A 22518-nucleotide genomic window follows, 5' to 3' on the forward strand; every position below is an offset into this window, starting at 1 on the left:
CACACATACATATATATATATATATATATATATATATATATATATATATATATATATATATATATATATATATATTACTTTGTGAGTAAACTTTTTTTTTTCATTTATTTAATTCGTTACTTATAATTTATCGAAATCTATCAATGTGCCATGAAAATCATAACTGGTTAAAATAAAGCGGTCAATGTTGAAGTTAAAAGTAATGTTCGCCTTCCGTCTCCCATGATATGGCAGAGGTAATCATGTGTTTGTATTCTCGTGTAGATATACGAAATGCTCTGTGCCTACGTGGAGGAGCACTTACTTCTACTCCGTCGGTTTCCGAAGGTTCATCGACCAGATCCTCGGTATCTTGCTTTACGCTATCGAACGAACTGAAGGCATTCATTCTCCTTTTCATTTCCTCCATTTCGGCATCTCCCATCCGAAGTTTATCCGTGTGGTTAGCGGGTGTCGTAGAGTTATTATTTGCAGTTATTGTTACGTATTTTCCTTTAACTCCGTCCTTATCGATTTCCTTTGTTCTATATACGAGATTTGGCGTTTCCTTCATTGTTATCGTCACTTTCTCCACAGTTTTCTTCTTCGTTGCTGGCTCTTCTTGTGATTCATTTTTGGCCCTTAGACGATTGTTTAGTCTATGGTAGCCGTGAGATTTCTTATTTGAATCTAATTTCTCCTTACTTCGACTCGATGAGTTTTCTTCTACATCGTCGTCGTTGTCGTTGTTGTCGTCGTTGTCGTTGTTATCGTCGTTGTCGTCGTTGTCGTCGTTGTCGTCGTCGTTGTCGTCGTCGTTGTCGTCGTCGTTGCCGTCGTCGTTGTCGTCGTCGTCGACGTTGTCATCGTCGTCTTCTGCATCTTCCTCATTACTGTCCGGGTAGAATGTTTTGGTAATAATTTCCTCTTTTGAAACGCGAGAACGATGCTCGACTGTTCTACTCGTCGATGTTGGATATTGGAAAATGGATGATAATGTAGTCGAGGTAGTATTGTCAATTTTTGGTAAAAGATTTCTTTTATTCGTATCGTATTGTATTCTGAATGGTCTTCTGCGTCTTTCTTCAACAATCTTTGAAGTTGGTGTAACAGTGCTCGTAGTCGTGCTACTTGACAATGTTCGACTACGTCTTCTATTAATGGATTTCACTGGAGATTTTGTTGTAGCGGAAGCAGAAGTTGATGTATTAAAATTGTCTTTGTTACGACCTCGTCTACGAGTCAATTTGGTGTTTTGCACTGGCACGTTGTCGCGATTTACCTTTTGATCAATATTATTGCTATTATTAATGCTAATTTTCGTTTCTTTTTTGCGCGATCGAATTCGTATGTGATATTTTGGGGTTGTACTCGTTGCCGTTGGGACTGCCGTAGTTTTACTAATTCTTATATATTTGAAAGTTGGCGATGTTGAGAGGATAATTGGCGATTTTAGTGTAGTACTATCGATTTGAAGAACATTATCGCGCTTCTTATTAGGTAAATCGGCACTACTTTCTAAAGAATATTTATCATTTATAAGACTTTTGTCGGAAGTATGAGCTTGTTGTATGGTTGGTTCTGAGGACGATGCATTTTCATAATAGTTTACGATAGTTCCAATTTCATCGCTTTTAGTAATAGTAGTCAGCATTTGTTTATTCGTATTTTCAGGATCATTGATTATTCTAGAATGATATTTGCCACTAAATTTAATAACTGGTTGCTCATCAACATTGAATTTAAGATAATTAACATCCTTCTTATTTCTTTTGTGTTTTCTTTTTATGGGAAGGTAAACTGGCTTTGAGTTCATTGCTTCTTCTTCCTCGTATTGGTCTTCTTGACTATCCAGATAATTCTTATCATATTTTTTCTCTAATTTTTCCTTCCTTCTCCTCTCTCTCGCTCTTCTCTCTCTTCGCTCCCATGGATATTCATATCTACCGAGAACAGAATAAGGTCGCGATTCATAAGTGTTTTCGTCGTCGTTGTCGTCGTTGTCGTCGTCGTCGTCGTCGCCGTCTTTATCATTTTCCCAAGGGAATACGTATGTTTCGTGGTCCTCAGTCTCTTCGCTGTGGTTCCAATCGTCGTCGCTCACATGATCGCTAGATCTTCCCAATACATATTTTTCGTACGCGGGCGTATCGAATGGCGGATGATAAAAGTAAGGCTTATTTACGCGAGGGCCAAGCTCCGAATATCGCGCATCTTCGTAATTTTCCGATGGCGAATCAGGTCTAGATGAATATCTTGTAAAAGGTTCGCTCTCCGTTGTCTGTACATTGCCACTTCTATTCCCTTCCTCTTCTTTATTCGAACGATCGTTTTCCTTCAGTTTCTCCTCGGAATCGTTCGATGTGCGTTCATCCTCAAAGGTTTCTTTAGAATCATCTTCGTTCGACCGTTCAGCTTTGTCATCTTGTTCTTCGTTGTCTTCTTTGGAATTTTGAATTTTTTCCGATTTCATATTTTGCACCGATTCGCGAGACTTAATTGCCTCATACTCGGGGGTAGTTTCCTCGTCAAAAGTTTTATTATATCCGGGTGGATCCCCTTTTAAAAAATCAAGTAGCTCGTGGTGCTCTTTCTTGTCGAGTTCAGCTGTAAAATTACTTTCGACCTTATCATTCGGCTTCTGCTCGTCAGCTTTATCAATGTGCTTGTGCATTAAATGTCGATCGTTTGAATTATTCGCATTCTCATGTTCATCGTTAATGTCATCGATAGTATCCGCATCTACGATCGATGTCAATTCGTCATCCTCGCTATTATTATCTTCCAATCTCTGTTTCCTATACTGTGTTTTACTTTCTTGCGGAACTCGAACTGTAAAGTTGGCATCTGGTTTAACAATAACGGGGATCAAAGATGAGCGTGAGAACGAGGGATCTGTCGACGATTGTACCGACAGTGTAGATAATCCATATTCAGTAGGACTAGAACCAGTTACAGATGTATTGTTTATCATTGCCTTAATTCTTTTAGAAATATTATATCTTGGCTCATTACGTCTCAAATCAATAGATGAAGTGCGATTTTCTTTGTCAATAAATTTATCAAATTTTCCTATTTCTTCTGTTGGGCGATTGATCGTTCTTAGACGATCGTTAATTGTATAAATTGCTCTCTGAGTAGTTGGCGTTTCTAAAATTTTTGAGTCGATTTTACGTTTGCGTTTACTTGTTTCCGGGGTAGTATTAGGGATGAGAATACCGAAGGCATTTTTCTTAATTATATTGCCGTCGTTAAAGTTAATCGAAGTATCGTTAAGTTCTTTTGTATTCTCTCTTGCTGTACTCCTTTTGAAAATCCGTGCATTTCTCCAATTGGAATAAGCAAATTTATTATTTAGTGGCACGGTATTGAATACGTATTGTGGAGGTGGCATCAGGCCGTCGATTTTTATTTGTTTATGTTTCTTTGGTTTATCAAATTCACTACTTTCTTGTTCACTATTATAATCGCGTATATAGTGCACAGAATGAACGGGTACGAGCCTGTTCGTAGGCTTTCGCGGTTCATACATATTTTCTAAATTCATTATTGTTCCCATAACATCTTCGTAAACGTCTCGCTGATAGTCGGGTGAGATTAGTAATTTATTATTTTTCCAATTGGATTTCGATCGTTTTTTACTCTGTCTCTTTCTACTTTTATTATCGCGCACCATTGTCTTGTACGGCTTACGATGTCGTGGATAATAATGATTTTGCATTGAGCGGGGATTTTCGAAACGCGAGCCGTAATGATCATTGTCATTTGATTCGCTGTAGAAATTATTTGAAGATTTTTTTACTTTTAACGGTTCTTTCCTTAGAGTAAACTCTTCCGGATATTTTGGACCTCTTGGTTTTACATATTCCACTTTCTCTGGCGATAACTTCATTATCCTCGAAGCAAATTTTTTAGGATCCAATTCCACTGGTGGCGATGGATTCTCCACGCCTTTCTCCAAAAATAATGGATTATCAAATGGATTGCTATCGAAATATTTGGCTTTATAACAATCGACTTTGCTCCCTAGACCACGGAGTTTCGGCTTACTCCTTCGGGATCCCCGTTTATTCGCCAACTCATCTTCCTCCGGTACAATTTTTTCCAAACTCGGATCTATTTCGTCGCATTCCAGATTTCTAGACTCATAAAACTCCATGCCGCCAAATGTCTTTTTCGGCATTTCCATTGGATTAATGATATATTTTAAAGCCGTACTTTTCCCAATGTCGTGATTTTCATAAAAAGGATATTTTTTCATGTCGATGCGAGATGGGGTTTTTATAGGAGGCTCCTCGACTTTGTCTTCTTCGAAGACCGTACCAAAGTCGAGCTCTGGAACTGCAACTCTTACCGGATCTTTTTCCGTCGAATTCTCATCACTTTCATCATTTTCTACTCGCAAATTCATACTCAAAACATCATCATCCGATTCATAACTCGAACGCTCCTCCGATTCTCCTTCCAACTCGTCCATTGAATTATCCTTAAATCGCTCGGCGATCTCTTTATTTAATTCCCTCGATACTATTATCGGAGCTTCGTCTAAAAGATCATCGAAATTTCCCGGATAATTATTAATGGTAGCTGCTTTGTCGCCATTGTCATTGGAAATGCGCGCGTTTACGGCAGCAGCGAGTACCTCGTTTTCTCCTCTCTGTTCCCTCTGTAAGATTTCGAGCTCGCGCGAAGGACCGAGCGATCTCTTTTTTCGGAAGAAGAAAGGAATGGCCTTTCGATCGGATTTGTGCCTATGAATGGCAGCGATGATGGGCACGAAGCTTATGATCGACGACGGTATCGACTCGCTCGTTCTGCCCTGCAATTGGAAGCTCGAGTACTCGCTAGTACTCAGCGGGGCAGGTGGAAGCAGCTTCGCCACGGGCATCGTACTTTCTTGCAGCGCCGGATCGATGCCAACGCTTTCCGTCACATCGTATGTGCTTTCTACGGGTCTGTTGCTCTCATGAGTCACGGACCAATGCTCAGGCACCATTCTGTAAGACTCGTGTAAATGATGTGGATAGGTGAGGAGATCGTAAGAGGGTTGTAACGGCTGCATTAGCGCATAATAATCGACATAATTTTGTCTCTTTGAATCCTTTCTCTCGTTTCGCAGATATTGGAGTACTTTCGCGTGATTTGGCATCGATTTATATTTCGGAAGCTTAAAATTCTTCTCGCTAATTTTCCTCTCTTTATGCACTTCCGGGTGCTCTTTTCGATGCTCCATTTTATAGGCATAACGGGGCACATTATGTTTATTTGTCGCCTTGGTCATTTGAGCGTCCGTTTTGAATGATGAATTGTGCTTGGGAGGGGGCGACGTTGGCGTTGTTGTGCTTACGTTGTTCCTTCGTATGGTGACGTAATTAATCGTTGTTTCCGCAGCTTGGTTGGCGAGGGGATTCGGGCTAAAAGTATTTGGTTGTTCCGTGACCATTGGACGGTAAGGTCCGTGTCCGTTTACATTCGCAGTCCCCAATGGATTACTTACAATTGGATTCACCGTTCGAGATTCATCATAGTCGGGAGAATATGTTTGCGTGGTTGTTTCTTTGACCACGTTGGTAAAATATCGCCGCGACATGTGTCCATTGCCTGCTATTACTGGCTTACTCTTATACGAATTGTTCGAATCATGTTGACTATTATTATTATTGTTATTATTATTATTATTATTATTATTATTGTGGTTGTTGTTAATAATTAGTTGATCGTGGCTTGGTCGCCTGAGTTTTAACCTCGGACGTGCATTCGACAACGTTGCCGATAATTTTCGCGGCCTTATTGTGTAGGCTAAGGACTTTAACGTTGTCGTTTCATAATCGATTTTGTTCTCGTAGGTCGACTCTGTTACTGGTGGTGGCACGTGAGTTGACGCGACGCGATATGGCTCCGTTGATGACATTTGATTTTCATAAGATACCTTCTTTAGATCTTGTTCGAGCCGCAAAATACTATCGAGTACAATTGATTTTGGATTAATAAGGGACTCGTTTGATTTGCTATTGGGAGCCTTCGGATTACTCGGTAATATTTGCTGATTTGTTAAACGAGCCTCTTGGATTGCCTCCCTCACACCGTCCCCATAATCAAAGCTCGAATTTTTCAATTTTTCAAACTTTTTGCGATGCTCGAATGGTCCCTCGGCGTCGCTCGAGTCCTCGCTGCTCGGATCAACTTTTTTCCTCTCCAAATTTGCTTTCAGCTTTTTATCGTAGCCTTCGTGATAGTCAGCGTCTCGTATTTGGCCCGCGTGATCGTATGCGGCATCTTCGTAGCCTTCTTCCGTGTACACAGTATTGGATTTCGAGATTTTTACAACTTCTTTCAATCTCGCTGCATTCGCCTTCTCTTCGTCGGTTTTTGCACTTTTAATGGCTTCGTCGCGTGGCAAGCGCTTAATCGTGTGTGTGCCACGCACTCGAGCGTACAATTTGCTCGGTACAAAGTCAAGTGAAATATTTCTGTCCGCTGGTGGTTTGGCCCACTCACCCGGAGCTGTATAATTTGGTCGCGTCGATGGCTCATTAGGATTTTCGTGTTCCGAAAATGGAATAACGTGATCTGGTGGCCCTTGAGGATCATAGTTATCTTCGCGAGTGTCGGCCGATGAGTTCGGACGATCGTGAAACATTGTTGGAATACTATTGTAGCTGCCGTCGCTCGGTGCGATATCTGCATCAGTTTGCGCATCCATGCCACGACGTTTCTTCGTCGCGCCATCGTCGCGCTTCACTTTATTTCTCGGAAAAACTCCCGATTCTAAATCTTCTTCTGGCTCACTTGCATAATCGCCCCGGAATGGCTTTAGCACATCAGCGTTGGCATTCGTTCGCTGCTCGAGCGACGACGAGCAAACGCGATCGGCCACTAATAGCAACAAAATCAATATCGAATATTCCCGTCGAATCATTGCTTTCACCTCATTGTTCGTCACATCCGAAATTTATAATGCTCAACGCAGGTCGCACCAGTAGCACTATAAGAGCACCGCAGCACGCTATTCCTATACTCTATTGGCGGTACTCTCCCTATTCAAAAAGTCTATTTTCTCAGTTTAGTAATCCGCGGGACCTCGTAAGGATAAAGGAAATTATTTTTCCACGGGTGTCGAACTATAACAACGAGATATTTATGCTAAATTACGGCGATGAATTATTATGGATCCGTCTCGATGGATTGAAATCCATCCAGTAACCCACAACACGTTCTTACGAGATATCGAACAGCACTGGCCGCAATGGGCTCGCTCTAGACTAATTTATATTTCCTTAGCGATAGACGCAGGCCGGTGGTAGAATGGGAAAATGATGACGGGCGTTCAAATTGATCTCTCGGCGAACTTTATAGACAAGCGCGGGAGGCAGGCGTCACACTGGACTGATTTTGCTCGTAGGACCTACCGGACCAGAACGCTACAAGCATAATCCGTATACGTTCGATGAGCCATTGTTTTGTTTTTGTCTTGCCGCTGGCGATGCGGAGGGAGAGGTTCGTTTGGGCATTGGGAATTTCTCTGCTTTGCGTCGGCTTTTCCCTTTTATTACGGATTCCGAGGAGGCGTCGAGGGCACACGAGATATTCATGATTGGGATTGACGATTGCAACGGGGTAGGATTCGCTCATTGTCGTCACTGTGCACGAGACAATAAATTAATGATTATATCAAAGACACGATAGCTCTGCCAATAATTTAATTCTATCCCATTTTCGCGCAGGAATAATCGCACTCCGAGTCAAATGCAAATGTTAATTAAAAAATCAAATACCACGTACTTTCTTATAAAGAAGTCTTGCGAGCATCTTTCTTTATTCAACAACGGTAATAATAATAATAATAATAATAATAATAATAATAATAATAATAATAATAATAATAATAATAATAATAATAATAATAATAATAATCTATAAGTATAATAAGTAATAATCTTTCTGTATATAATACAACATAAATAAAATTAATAATTAAACACATGTACAGAATAATAGTTAAATTACATTAGATAGAACGCTATAATTAATTGAACTAATGAGAGACAACAATTGAACAATGACACAAATCAATAAATAGGCGTGAAGTTGCGAATTTTAAAGAGTCCGTAATGCTATTGATAAATAAATCTTATCTATAAAAGCTTATAAATAGAACAGCGAGTCAATTTTCATTTCATTCTCTTTCCTTCGTTGCTTTGCTAGTGAGATTTCAGGTACATTTGATGAAAGGAAGTGCTCCGAAATTTTATTGCTTAAAAATAGGTTTCCAAGAGTCATTATTCGTTTGCATCTTTAAGGGGGACGTTTTAAGCGACTCTTCCGACTTGAGCATCGCTGCCTCGGGCTTGAAAAAATCGATGATTGGATGATAATTGTAGTTTATTCGCCTTTGTGGCTCCTGGAACTCATCGTCGAAGCCTCCATTTTGTAATCGCACACTTGATTCTGACGGGACTTGCTCTAACGCCTGGCTAAATCTATTAATGTAAGTAGAATATAAGTTATTCAACGTTCAACAATAAAAATCATATTATTATTATTATTATTATTATTCTTGCGCTTATATTTATATTATTAAAAAAAAGTTTTTTAATGAAAAAGGAATTCTTATTTGCATAGCAATATTTATCCGATAGAGCCACAGGGATTATAAAGGTAAAAAAAAAAAAAAAAAAAAAAAAGCTGGTGAGCCCACTACCACTATATAAAAATAGCTGTATAATATAATTTCTTATAAAGTTATATACGCGACTATACAGGCATAGAATATTTAACAATTTATAATGTGATTATTACAAACTCTATCATTAGACTGACTTCGCAAGTAATATTGTTTTTATAATTTAAGCTTATTAATTACCGGATAAACAATATTACTTTTCACATTATCCTAGAATTTATATCGTGAAATTTCATTGATTGGCCATGAAATATTGAAAACTAACGGTACTGTTATAATATTAGGTATCTACTAAAATAAATAGCTTGTTATCATTGAGCGAGATTGCTACAATTTCCATTACGATAAATCTGAAAATTAGTAAGTATAACATAACCTTTCTGAAAGTGGAGCTTCAAATTTAAAAATCTCGTCTCTACCTGAAGAAGTAAATTCACAATTGCAGTTAAAATTAAATGACATCGAAGAATCGTTTACAAAACGTAAATCAATGCCGTAGCTCTCGATCTCAAATAAAACTTTCGAGGTAATAAACAATCCAAAATCGAATATTATTGAAATGCTTGAAAGTGCGAAAATAAAAGGATTGATGTCCTGGATGGTTTTACCTATTGATTGTAATATTGCCTGGGTTTTCTTGATAATCCTGAGTCTCCGACGCCGTTGACTCTCTACGAAAGGGCCGATTGGGCCTATGGGGTCTTGGGCCTTTGTATCCCGGTGCTCGCGTGTTGGGCGCATGTTGCTGTGGCAATTTGTCGAAGGGCCTCGAGCCGCTCGTAGGTTTCCTGGGCCTCGACGGCTTCGCGACGCTGGGCCTCCGAGCGCTGCTCGAGTGCTGCAACTGCGACTCGTCCTCGTCCGATCCACTATTGCCGTAACTTTCGCGGAAGAAATTCATCGAGGCCGAGTCGACGTTGTTGGCGTACTTGTTTACGTGGTTGGAGCCTGATAGGGTAGGAGATAATCGAAGCTAATTAAAAGATTACTTTAAATGGAACGTTGTAAGGATGATTTTTCGAGCTGAGAGGGAAGGAGATGCAATGATCATTATAGTATTGTTTGCCATTTAATTGAGACTAAATCTGCAATGGTATTAAGCAATGGTACTTGTGCATTTGTATGTTGGTATTTGAATTTATTGGACTTGAATGTCTGTGATGAGTAATAGGCGACCGATATTCATGAAATATAAACGATATATAAACGAAAATATAAAAGTAAACGAAAATATGATTTCTTACGATAATTAATTACACGAACCATCAGTTATCGTTATTTGTTTTATAAATTAAAAATCTAAATATAGCTAATGATCAATTTTTCAACATTTGTTTGTCTCTCTCCCTCCTAAAATTACTGCTATAAATTATTTGTCGTGGTAATATTATTTAACGCTAATATGCAACCGATGTAAATGTCATTATTTTTTGACAAAACTATCAAACCTTTTATTTAGCAAAATTAGTGAATAATGTGAAATTCTTAAAGCAATATAATTTTTTATTTGATTTGATAAATTAACGTATTTTTACGATAATCTCATGTGACGTACAATGTCATTATATTGGAAAAATAAATTCTGTTTTATGAAGACAAAAAGAATTAAGAAATTTTGTTTTATATTTCATTTGAATAAGAAATAAAAGAATGTCTTTCAAGTACTTACTAAACTTAAATATACATAAATTATATGTCAATCAAATATATTCGATAATGGAATATAATTAATTTTGTTGCTTTTAATTTGTTCATTTAATGAAATAAATTGCGTTTAATTTGAGCTCGCGATTCATATAAAATTATAATTATCTTATAAAGTTTAAAATGATTTTGTTATCCAATTTATACATATGAAAATTGTAAATAAATCTCGAATGATAAATATCACTCACTCGTCTCTTCGAAAGTATTCCAGTATTCTTATTTGTTCAAGTACATTAATAATTATACGCTTCTGAATCATTATATCTACTGCGATTATATATAAGACAAACGTATAATTGACGCCGCCAGTTAATGAGATAATAATATAAAGACGTCAACGAGCGACTTTGCCATTGCATTTCTTTGTAAAATATTTTAATTTCTATTCTGCAGAAATACACTATCCTCTTACACTTCCCCGTATATTTATGTACTAACGTCGCAATTTATAATGCACATAAGTATTAAGTATTAGTATGTGTGATATATGCGTAAGCTATTATGCAAACCTTTGGCAAACTGATGATCACTTATAGCAAAATCCGCTCCTGGGAATAATTCTTGCGATTTAATGGGTGGATCTGTTTGATGTGGAGGGTAAAGATCCGTGTATCCATGGACGTGGCAACTGCAGCAGGTGGGAATCTTGAAAATATCCATGTGCAAACCGAGTTTAGAGTCCCAGGTAAGGAGGCGATGATAGTTGTAGACTTGTATGCAAGATGAACGATAATTTTCCGAGATGAAAGAGCAGCTCGCGTGAGGATTTCTAGAATTCAACGGAATTATACGTAAAAGATTGATTCGTGCTGTGAATTAAAATTATTATTGTTATTGTTGTTGCTGTTATTATGATTATCATCGTAAATCGCGTCTAGCGGTCGTATATACTTTTCGCAAATAATAGAAAATTAAGGAGACTACTTTCTATTTGTGAAAGGCGTCTTGTTAAATATTAAAGTAATATAAATTGTACATACGATACAAATAGATATCTGACTTATTTTCATTCGGAAAATTATTTCTAACAACAAATTTCAGCTTAATAGTATACTCAAAGCAATTCTGAATTCTGAGCAATTCTTTTTTCCCTGAACGTAACGCGTCATATAGTATATTAGAATTTCATTATCCAGAAGTACGAAATATTTTTAATGAATGAGTAATGGCTATTGCGTAAATTAAAAGAATTACTATAATATTTATTAAAAATTAAGCTCCGTCGTACGTAATTATAAGAAAAACGCGTACGTAAATTGTGCGGGATGTGTTACTCAATCGTACTTCTAATTACCATGTCTTTCCATCATTAGTTATTATTTATTATATCGATAAAGTAATTGTTATTATGTTTTTTCGCTTGCACGAGGGATTTAGATGATAAGTATATTTAGATTGATAAAATGCGTGTCTAATATTTGATTTCACAACGATCGTTTCACATTTTAAAATCGAGATTTTACGTTTTATCGACTTTCTTCATTATTTCATTGTTAAACGCATTACAATATTATTCCTTTTACTTTATTGCTCAACTTCATTCTACCGAGTCGTTTTATAATTATAGTTTGTGATTATAGTCTAGTCTTCACATTGTTGGATTATAAATTTTCATTTATATTGAAAATTAAGCAAAGCTTAGTTTATTAAGAAATTGTGGGAAGCTAATTTATTATTGGATTGTGAAGTATCCTGTACGATATTTCTTTATAAGAATTTATAAGAATCAATTTGCTCCGATCAGCTTGAAGTTTTCTCATTTCACCGCAAATTTCCATATTTAAATTATATCTATTAAGTTTCAATAAGAAAGTATATGGATCGATTTGAAATTCTTGGCCGTATCCCAGAGGGTGGAGTCCAAGGTTGCAACTAACGCTCGTGCAGTTTACCATTGCGCGGATACGAAATAGCGTATTTCTTGTAATTTTATCTTTGGCAATAATATTGTCTTGCTCTCCCATGAGCCGTAACTCTTTTCAATCGATAGCCGATCGATAACTAATAATTTAGATTCACGATAATTTATTTAAAAATTTATAAACTCGTAAGTAATGTGGAATCTATTGGTAAAATTGCTTATTAATCCATTCAAATCGACAAACTTGATGTTTTTATTTTTCTTTTCTTATCCAACAACTACTTCTATGATAATAACAAAATTTATGAAATCTTATTTCATATTTTGTTGAACTATAATATAAATATCATGGAATTACCATGATTATAGAAGTATTAACTAATACATGAAGTTTACATATTAGCGAATGAAAATGAGGATATATTATAAGAAATTATCTTTGACTCTTTAATAATGATATTATGCAATAAGTAAATATATCTATCTGTACATAATAAATTTGATTTTTCAATAATCTGAATAATTCGTAATTACATTTACAATTTGTCAATTCTTAATATCGATTGTATTATTGTTGCGTATGAAAGCTACTGCTCTTTAGAGTATATAAATTTATTATGAATAAAAAATGTAATTGTCTTTAAATTGTAAATAAACAATGTACAGATACGAGATAAATATTATTTTCTAGATTATAATAATAGCCTGAAGTACTGAGACGAATTTTTAAAATAGCCTTCCTTCTACTTTCCTTCTACTTGCTTCCACTACTAATTTTACTAAATCAGAAAGTGTCGATAGCGCTGATGTTGGAAAATAATTCAAGTGTCGATTACGAAAGAGCTGAGCTAGTCCTTTCGGATTCACAGGAAAAGCTGCTTTACGTTTTATGCAATCAAGGGGAAGTTCCTAGTGATAAAAAACGGAAATCTCGTCCGACTATTAGCGTGCAGAAAGCGGTAGATTAGTGCTGGAATTTATAAAGCCGCAATGGCCCCGCGCGTCGCGAATTAATCGATCATTCGATGACAATTTTTCACTATGAAACTGCCAAATTGTTATGAGTTAGTGATTTTCCATAGTCAGTGCGAAACGAAAGAATTGGAGAAGAAAAACAACGCGTAGGTAGTGAGTGGCACGTGTGAACGAGAGTCTAACGAAGAAATATTTTATACAGACTTCTATGTATTAATCATCTTTTACGCAATAACTAATTGTAAAAAATATAATGATATTTTTATTAATTTCATGCGATAAATTCAGAAGAAACCGCTAATTGACCTTCTTATAAAATAAAATTGGCTCCGTCAAAGGATAATTTCACTAGGAAGTCATTTAAATTAAATTTCAATTAAAATTAAATTTGGAAACAGGTTGAATGGAAAGTTAAAATTATTTGAATCGAAAACTTAAAAAGTTTTCTCATAAAGCGTATAATATTGGAGATTAAAATATTAAAATAATGAAAGTTCTATCTTATTTTATTGATTTTGATAAATACAAAGATATTATTTTATATTGAAATGAATGGGATTAGTGTGATGTTCGTTAAAAAATAGTACACTAATAGAAAATAAAAGTCTTTCGGTCAGTAATACGTTTATCAATTGCGATTCCTTGTTTGTTCTTTGATAAGATAAAAAAATTTTTCAATTGAAGAACAAGTTGAAAAAATTTTAACATAACTATTATTAAAATAAGGATTAGATGGTCCCATAAAGAAATAACGAAATGGCCAATGATGTATGTGTAATGATTCAATTGTCAAATTTGTATTGTATTAGAATAATTGTATATAAATGTATATAATTCAAAATAATAAGCAACAGTCTTATAGAGATTAATTTTAACAAATATTGCTTTTATTAAAGTGAAAACTGTTGCGAATTGTTATCTGACCTAAGGCTTAAAAAAAAAAAATTAACTTTGAAACATTTATTTTTCAAAGTCGGCATTAGCAATAAAGCAATATTAAATTTAATCACAGGATAGATATTTTAACAAAATATAAACAAAAATTTACAGTAAAATGGCATTGTATAGTAAGGACATTAATGTATCCTGTATAGAATAAAATCTAATAGAATACAATGCAATTCTAATCAAATAAAAGACATATATATATATGAATTTTTTACACTATAATGTATAATAAAATTTTATGTCCATTTTAAATTGCCAATAATTGAATTCCTTAAAATAACGAACTTATATGAAGAATTTGAACGATTAATATAGAACGATTAATATAATTAAATTAATTTAGGTTTTTGTAACAATTTCATTTCACCATAAAAATTTTATTCGTTAACATGAAAAGCTCACATTAGCTTAGTATATGTATTATAATAAATTTATTACTCACCACGACAAATATTCTAATTAGGCAAAATAAAAAAATAATAATAAATATTCCTTCTACGATGATAGTAAAATTTTTATTGTACTATACTTTAATATCTAGGGACTGGATAAAATTTTCAAGAATTTACTTCCACTTTCACTCTAAGTCGTTGAAAAATGTTATTTAAAATTGGTGTGTAATTTTTCAAATGCTAATATTATTTAACGATTAAATTGTAAATAAAAATAGTCCGTTTAATTTTTGTCTAAAAAATTGTTCATCGTGATATTTATTAATTAAAAAAGGAAAAAAGAACAAAAAAAAGAAGGGAATTCTGTGCAATGATAAAGCTTAACTTTTAGTATTTTCATTCCATCAAACTCTATCGGATCGCCTATAAAATTATAAATTGTGAAGATTAAATTAATAATTAATAAATTATTGCCGAGAAAGCCGTTAAAATAGTTTATAAAAACAATTCAATCCCTCGGCATCGAAGACTACCGTTTATTTATCTAAGCGTAATGTGGATATACCGAAGCCTTATTGCACTTAAAGACTTTACTCAACATGGAATATTTCGTTCGAGGCTTGGCAATGTACAAAATGCCCATCTCCGCGTGGAAATATCTCCAATCACTGCTCGCTGGTCTTGGACACTTTCCTTTATGAAGCGGCTTCCGATAAACGATTATTCACGCTTTTTTTAGTCACCGTGAACTCGATTGGAGAACTTGGAGGACCAGCGATCGATGACTTATGCACGCCACTGTATACACACTTACAAACTTACTATTTCTTTGATTTTAGTCTTTACACTATCTTAAGATTGAGCAACGAAGCGCAACAAAAAGTTCGTGCTATTTTTATAAATTAGAAAGAATTTTCTTGCTATTTAGAAAACAGAAATCACTTTTACACATTGCGTAAATATTGCTTTCCGTCCTCGACTCGAACCTTTTTCTATTTACATACGTAATGACGAATACAGTTTCTCAAAAAGAGAAATAACACTCTGCACTTAAATTGGTAATCAGATTGGCTTTTACCTTAATATTACTTTCAAGCACTTCCTTTACATATTGTTCACAAAGTTACGAGAATTCTGATCCATTCAACAGGCGATGGAGAAAAATTGACAAGAAGCGTACATTAAAATACCATGCCATTAAATATAAACAGTATTACCCAAGAAAGCAACATGTAGCTCGTTGTGTTACTTTCACAGCAGGTGAGACAGACGACGATACTACGATAATTTTACAGAGTGCCATGTACATATTTGAAAAGTAAGTAAATAGAGCCTCGAGTCTTTAAAATTAAGTATTTTTGGTGAATTACAAATGAAACCTGCGCTTAAAGTTTCTTAGGCAAATCTTGTTTAATTTAAAATTCAAATGAAAGTTGAATTTATCAATAACGTTGTGTATACACCGAGCGTATAAAAACAAAACAAAAAATCATTTTTTTTTTTTTTTTTTTTTGTCTCCATTTTCACGTTCGTGTAAAAGTAGTTCCTTTCAATAAGTCCCCTGTCACGTTGTCGTGAATGTAAACGTTTCTCAACCTTATTAAACCCCTAGAAATTTACGCAACTAGGACATTATTTGTGTTCGTATAATAAATAAAAAAAAATAAAATAAAAAAAAAAATAAATAAAGAAAGAAATAAAAAAAACGTAGATTTAAGAAAAGCCACTTCGTAACAACCGATAAAAGAGACAAACTCAGACGGTATATTCACCGTAAGCCACTGTTCCCCTGTTTTTATTGACTTTTAATTAACTTCAAAACCAATATTCAATTTTATTTCTTAATTCCTGAGAATTCTTACAATCTGTTTGTCCAGCGCTAAATCCATAGGCTCGTAAATCTTGTCGGCTATTTGCAATTATGTTGGAAAAATGTTAATACTTCGCGAAGAGTAGTGAGTAACGCTTGTCAAAGCCATCGACTCCAGCTTTAAAAATTCTCAATTTATCTCATTCGTCTCTCTGCCTTGCCGTAAAAGATGAAAAAAAAAAATAAAATAATAAAATAGAAAAAAAAGAAAAAAAAAAGTATTTTCAGTTCATCGGAACCATGATGATCCACCACTGTCCGCGTACCAACAATGCCAAGCGCTTATTTAACTTTTAATCTCGTCGTTAAGTTATCCTCAAAATGCAAAACGCTCAAACCTCCGCGCTTACAGGACATACAATTATAACAAAAATAAAACAAAGATAAACAGAAGGAAAACCGCTCTCAATTAGTTGGTAATAATGTAACGACGGGCAACAAAATTACTAAGTATTTACTAATAATTAAGTGCGGCGTTCGTTAATTTTCAAAATGTAACAATCCCAAAGTAATATGATAGATAGTCTGATGAGATAAAGCCGAATAGGAGGGGATGGGGTTGGGGGGACGGTGGAAGTAGATTTTAATTAATTCTGCCCATCAGCATCGACGATGCGATCACAACTCAGATAGAGCAGATTGCAGATACGTGTGCCGCCAGGATGTTTGCTCTCTTGGCTTAAAATGCCTATTAATACGCTACTGTTGATGAAGTTAAGTAAGGATGAGGTATATCGGTGGGAAATGTGTCGTTGTGCTCCTGATCCGGTCGCTCTTTGTTCTTAAGAAACTAAGAATAATATAAGGGGAGAGAGCGAGCAGCCAGATAAATCATTGGAGACGGGAAGTAGAGTCGGCCAGGTTGGCGAGTGTAGCCCGCTAAGTCGGGTGTGTCAACTCACGTGCACTTCTCCAGTCTGAGGGTCTGCGTGTGCTCGCCCGTGTTGATGATGTACTTCCAGACTCCGGAGGCCGCCCGCGCCAACTGCGGCCTCGCGTATTTCACCTGGGACGGACACGTGTAGCCCTCCTTGGCCTCGTCGGCCGCGTTGAATTCGTACCTCCTGCAAGAAGCAAACGCATTGTCTCCGGTTATTATCGTGCCAGGGTCGTAACTCACGCGGACCCAATTTTAGGACACTGCGGGAGGTCGCCCATGCTCCCGCGAAACGGTCCACGAGGCTACAACCCTTCCTCACCCACTCAACCACCCACTACCGCCCGCTTTCATTCGCTTCCATTCGCTTCCATTCGCGGAAATTTGATTTATCGCGCGATCTGAGGAACCTTTCTACGAAACTCCGTAACTTCTCATGTACAACCGCACACCAACATATATCTATTTATGTAACATAGAATGTGTACATTTATTTCATTGGAGTGCAGTCGTGATTTATACGCTGCTCCGACACTTAGCTGAGCGCGTTTATTCGTACGTCATTTTAGTAGTTCTTAAAAATGCCAAATTTTAAGGTCCGACTTGAAATGGCTCGACTGTTCATCAGGAACATATCATTTTTATAATCACTAGTGATTCTCTATTACGTGAGAGCATATACATTCCCTTATGCTGTTATGTACGCATCGTAAAGCGGAAAAACGTTTGCGTGCAGTCAGTCGCGATCCTTTTCTATAATGTAGAGAACGTTTCTTGGTAAATATGTATAATACTAGACGAGCGTAAAATATTACTTTTGACTCGAAAATTATTGTGCATTGATACTGTGTTTTTAAAGAGCAATATAAAATTTTTTTAAATAAAAATTATTTACATAATTGGAAGTAATAAAATTTTAACAACATAAACCGAGGAAGTAGGTTTTTTTTCTTGTTTCGTTCCCAAAAGAACCATTATAATTGAATTTATATGGAAATTCTGTTCCTGTCGTCGTTGTTTCTTTTCTTTGTAATAGTTTTTTTTTTATTTTAGTGCAGCAAGAATTAAAAAAAAAAAAAAAAAAAAAAGATGAAAAAAAAAGAAAAAAAAATTACTACGATAATTATAAAGAACTTATTTGTCATTTTCACTTAAATATATTATTAGTTTCCTTTTAATACTATAAATGTAGAATATTTTTGAGAAATTAGGTGAAAAATTTTTATACATAATATCGCAGAACTTTAGCATTATATTTTAAATTTATAAATTTACTTCAACAAAAACTCTTCGACTTTTTAATTGCACGAGGAGCAGCCAAATGAAAAAGAAAAGCTTCATGACTTGTAATGTCTTGTAATGCAATAAACGTATAACCAAGCGTACAAGCTACGATTCCTTAGCCCCTAGATAATTCTATCCCGTCATACAATCTAGTACGCGTACAATCGAGCATCAGGCGCCAATCGTACGTAGGCTCACCTCTTGATCTCATTGCTCGTCTCCAAAGGACTTTCATATCGTTTATCATATCTGTTGTTAAAGCCTGTTTTGTAGGATGACTGAGGAATATCTTCGTCCTCGGTAAATCCACCGTCTTGAAGTTTGAAATCCGCCAGTAGAGCATCGACCATTTCTTTATTGTTCCGAATGCTTCTCATTATGGCTTCACTAAGAAAAATAGACGGAGACAGAATAATAAATGATGAAGGTAATATTTGTTGGATACAAACTATTAAAAATAAACTCGTTGTATTATATACGAGTGCCGACAGGTATTTAAGACTTCTCTCCTCTCTGAGATGACAGCAACAGTAATTTATTTCTGTTTGTGGTGCTCGTAAGGTATATTGACATGTAATTACATTCAATTATAATTTTGTGGAAAATTATTTTCAACCATAAAATAATGCATTAAAGACAATAGTAAAACTATATAGGGATTGAAAAGTGTTTCTTTATATAAATAATAATTAGAATACAAGTGAAAATATTACAATTATTGTAAAAGTCTTATTTTTAACTTATTAAAAAGCACAATTCAAATAATAATTCAATTCATTCAATCCTTAATGAATCAATTAAAATTAATGCAAAAATTGTAATTAATTTAATTAATTTAATGTAATTATTTTAATTTTTCTCGCTGTTATTATTTATGTAATAGTAATAATATGTATTAATACGACAAAACTTATTAATTAATCGTTGATTTTTTTTCTTAATGGCTATTAGTCTCTTTTCTTTCTTTTTTTTCTGTTTTTTTTTTTAATCTAATTGAGCATGCATTTAATTTAAGAGCAGCGCGATATATTTCACTATATACCATTCATTATGTCTAACGAGTCCCAACATCCACTAACTTATAATTAAAAGCTCCGAATGCAAAAATAAACATTTCCCAATACATATATGTTTTATTGCTAAATAACTTCATAATAGAAGATAAAGTTAATTTATATGCATATAAAATACTTAAAAATTATATTGCAGACTTTAGTATTGTTGGAAACGTATTTCTCAAATTAACTAATTTCGATCTATAATCATTAGAATAACAACATTTGTTTTAACGTAATCAAAGTCATTAAATAATATAAATAAATGCAATATTGTACATGTCTGTTCCTAATGAAAATTTCTTATGTCTTATATGTTGTGCCAATACTTTTAGGTTGCAAAACCTTTTTCGTTTTCATCAAAACGTTTTCATTTGTTTCACCTCTTGTTTTTATTATACAGATACATATTTCATATAAGTTTATAAATAAATATTCCCTAAGCAATGTAGAGCCTTATAGTAATATTTTGTCGTGAAAACGGGTGATTTGGTTAATCGGTTCAATTTCACATCAAGTGAAAGTTGCTGGTTATTCATAAATAATTCGAAATTGAAAAAAAAATTATGATCCAGCAAATATTTGTATTCTATTTCTAGATACATTCTAATTGATTTAATACTTACATGGGATAATCGATAGCCTCCAAGCAAACGGTTTTCGAAAAGAAAGTGCATTCGCTTTCAGTTGGCGCTCTTTTTGGATCGGACGGCCTTCTCGTAGGTCGCGATAGCGGTCGCACTGGTTTATCTTGAACATTCAAGAAGAAAATGAAGGTTTTATCCCTTTTTTGTATTCTTTAAAGAAGTGGAGAAATGAAGGAAAGGTAATTTATGACAAAGATTGTCGCTAATGATTGTAGTATCGTTGAGATATTTTATTTATCGATGGTCTATCGATTTAATTGCTGGAGCGCGGTTGCTTTAACAGGGAAATTTAATCGAATCGCTTGCAATTTCAGATCAAACAAAAGTTCATAGTACGAAAGTAATTAACGTTATCTTGAATGGTATATCTTTTTCCATAGGCAGAAATAATTTAGAATATACTCGTTTTAATTAGAACAATGTCGGCTCGAGTGTTTAAATGATTTTTTTTTTCTCTTCCATTTCTTTCTTTTTGAAAACGTATTAAATTCTAGGCATTAATATTATTAAATTTATAAGAGAAAAAATACATCCAATTTATTGCACTTAATAATTACACAAGCTATTAACTGTTATAAATATTTAAAAATGAACACAATTACAATGTAACGTCTTAAATGGCAAATAATAGCAATTTCTTTCGCGTTTCTTGCCTAATTATTATCCCATTGAGGTAATTTAATTTTCTACGCTTTCAAATTAATTGTAATTAATTTAGGCAGAAGTATAACAACTGTATTAAGACTACGTTATTCCGAAATAAAGAATAATAGATCGTTTGAATAAATTCCTTCGTATTATTAAAGTAATAGTTAATTTATCCAGTGAATAATTTGAGTGTAAAGAAGTTTCCAAGGGAAAATGATTGAAGGATATGCAATGTGTAAGCGTATGCATCGTAAAAATGAAATCCTTTGATAGAAGTTGTTTAATTAAAAAGTAAAAGTTTTAAGTACATGACGTATCGTAATTTGTTAAACAAGGTGATATTTTAATTCACTTTATTTATTGCTTACTTTTGACTTAATGAGTGTATAAATCTAAAATTCAAAGTAGACCGGTGATAATGAAAATATAAAAATATTAAGTAATGCTGATTAGCTTTTGCATTTAGTATATAATGAAGTTACGGATTAATCATTGTATTTTAATGGCTAATAACTACGTTTAAATAACAAGTGTTTAATGATAAAATGTATGTTTTATTGCGATTATCCATTGCAGCGGATTCTCTAAAATGAATATTCATGAAAAATAAGTGCGTACATTGCACTCTATATTTGCTTACATTGCATGCGTTGCATCATTAAATATATTTGTCTACATTTTATGGAACTGGCCAGATTTGAGGTTTATTATTTAATTATTTATTCATAAAGATGTATTATTCAAAGTATAAATGTGAACGACAGTGTAAGTGACCTTAAAACCACACTTACAAACTGAAGGATAAATATCACGTAGCAGAAAGTATGTAAGACGTGCTCTACACGTATTGCACATAAAGACATAAATAAAGTACTCGAGATACAATTTTTTATCGATTACCGAAACGGAGAAAACGTACACGAGGACAGAAAGCAGCGGTGAAATTACACTCATGATTTTAATGAAGCTAAAAGGAAGAGAGAAAAAACGTGAAATAAAACGGATAAATTTACGATTAAGCTTTGCTCGAATAAGTCTCGAGTGCCATATAATCTCATATGAAAATTCAACATTAGAGACAATCGGTCGCCATCCCCTATCCACCCACCGTCGGTTCCTCTCTCCCCCCTCCCCCCCCCCTCTCTTTCATCCAGCAATGGAGTGGGTGAAACGAGCAAACCTGTCCCAATAATGCTCTGGGCATCGAACCACCTCACTTTATTATAAGCAGATGGACGAAAGTAATGATGCTCACCTGTGTAGACGTTTCTTCTGTTGACGGAAAAGCGCCGCGTTGGTAGGGAGTAGTAGGGTCGCCTTCTGTACTTTATCGGCCTCGCGTACCTTAGCTCGAGCGCCTGCAATTCGATGCCATGAGTCGTACATGAGGGAGTGGAGAAAAACGAATCAAGTCATTCTAAAATCGCACGCCGAGCCGTGAAACACGGTAGAGAAAATTGCTCCACGCGCTAATTGACGGCCCAAATGGAAAGTTCACTTCGACCGAGTGCTATGTGTGTCGGCGATATTCATAATCGAGAGACGGAGGAAAACAAGGAGATGAGAATATTGGTCTCGGGGCGCCCGTTTCA

The 22518-nt window shown here is 34.8% G+C and overlaps 1 protein-coding gene across 1 annotated transcript; it reads right to left on the minus strand.

The window, feature by feature from the left end:
- Positions 1-8004: 8004 nt before the first annotated feature.
- On the minus strand, positions 8005-22323 carry NT1 (Neurotrophin 1; the record flags this gene model as incomplete). Its single annotated transcript, XM_011508302.1, has 7 exons — positions 8005-8459; positions 9271-9610; positions 10879-11138; positions 17318-17479; positions 18775-18963; positions 20258-20381; positions 22182-22323. Coding segments are annotated over 7 exons (1449 nt in total), but the record flags the coding sequence as incomplete, so codon positions are not given.
- Positions 22324-22518: the final 195 nt, after the last annotated feature.

Source organism: Ceratosolen solmsi, unplaced genomic scaffold (genome assembly GCF_000503995.2).
Source record: "Ceratosolen solmsi marchali unplaced genomic scaffold, CerSol_1.0 scaffold1, whole genome shotgun sequence".
NCBI classification, from domain to species: domain Eukaryota; kingdom Metazoa; phylum Arthropoda; class Insecta; order Hymenoptera; family Agaonidae; genus Ceratosolen; species Ceratosolen solmsi.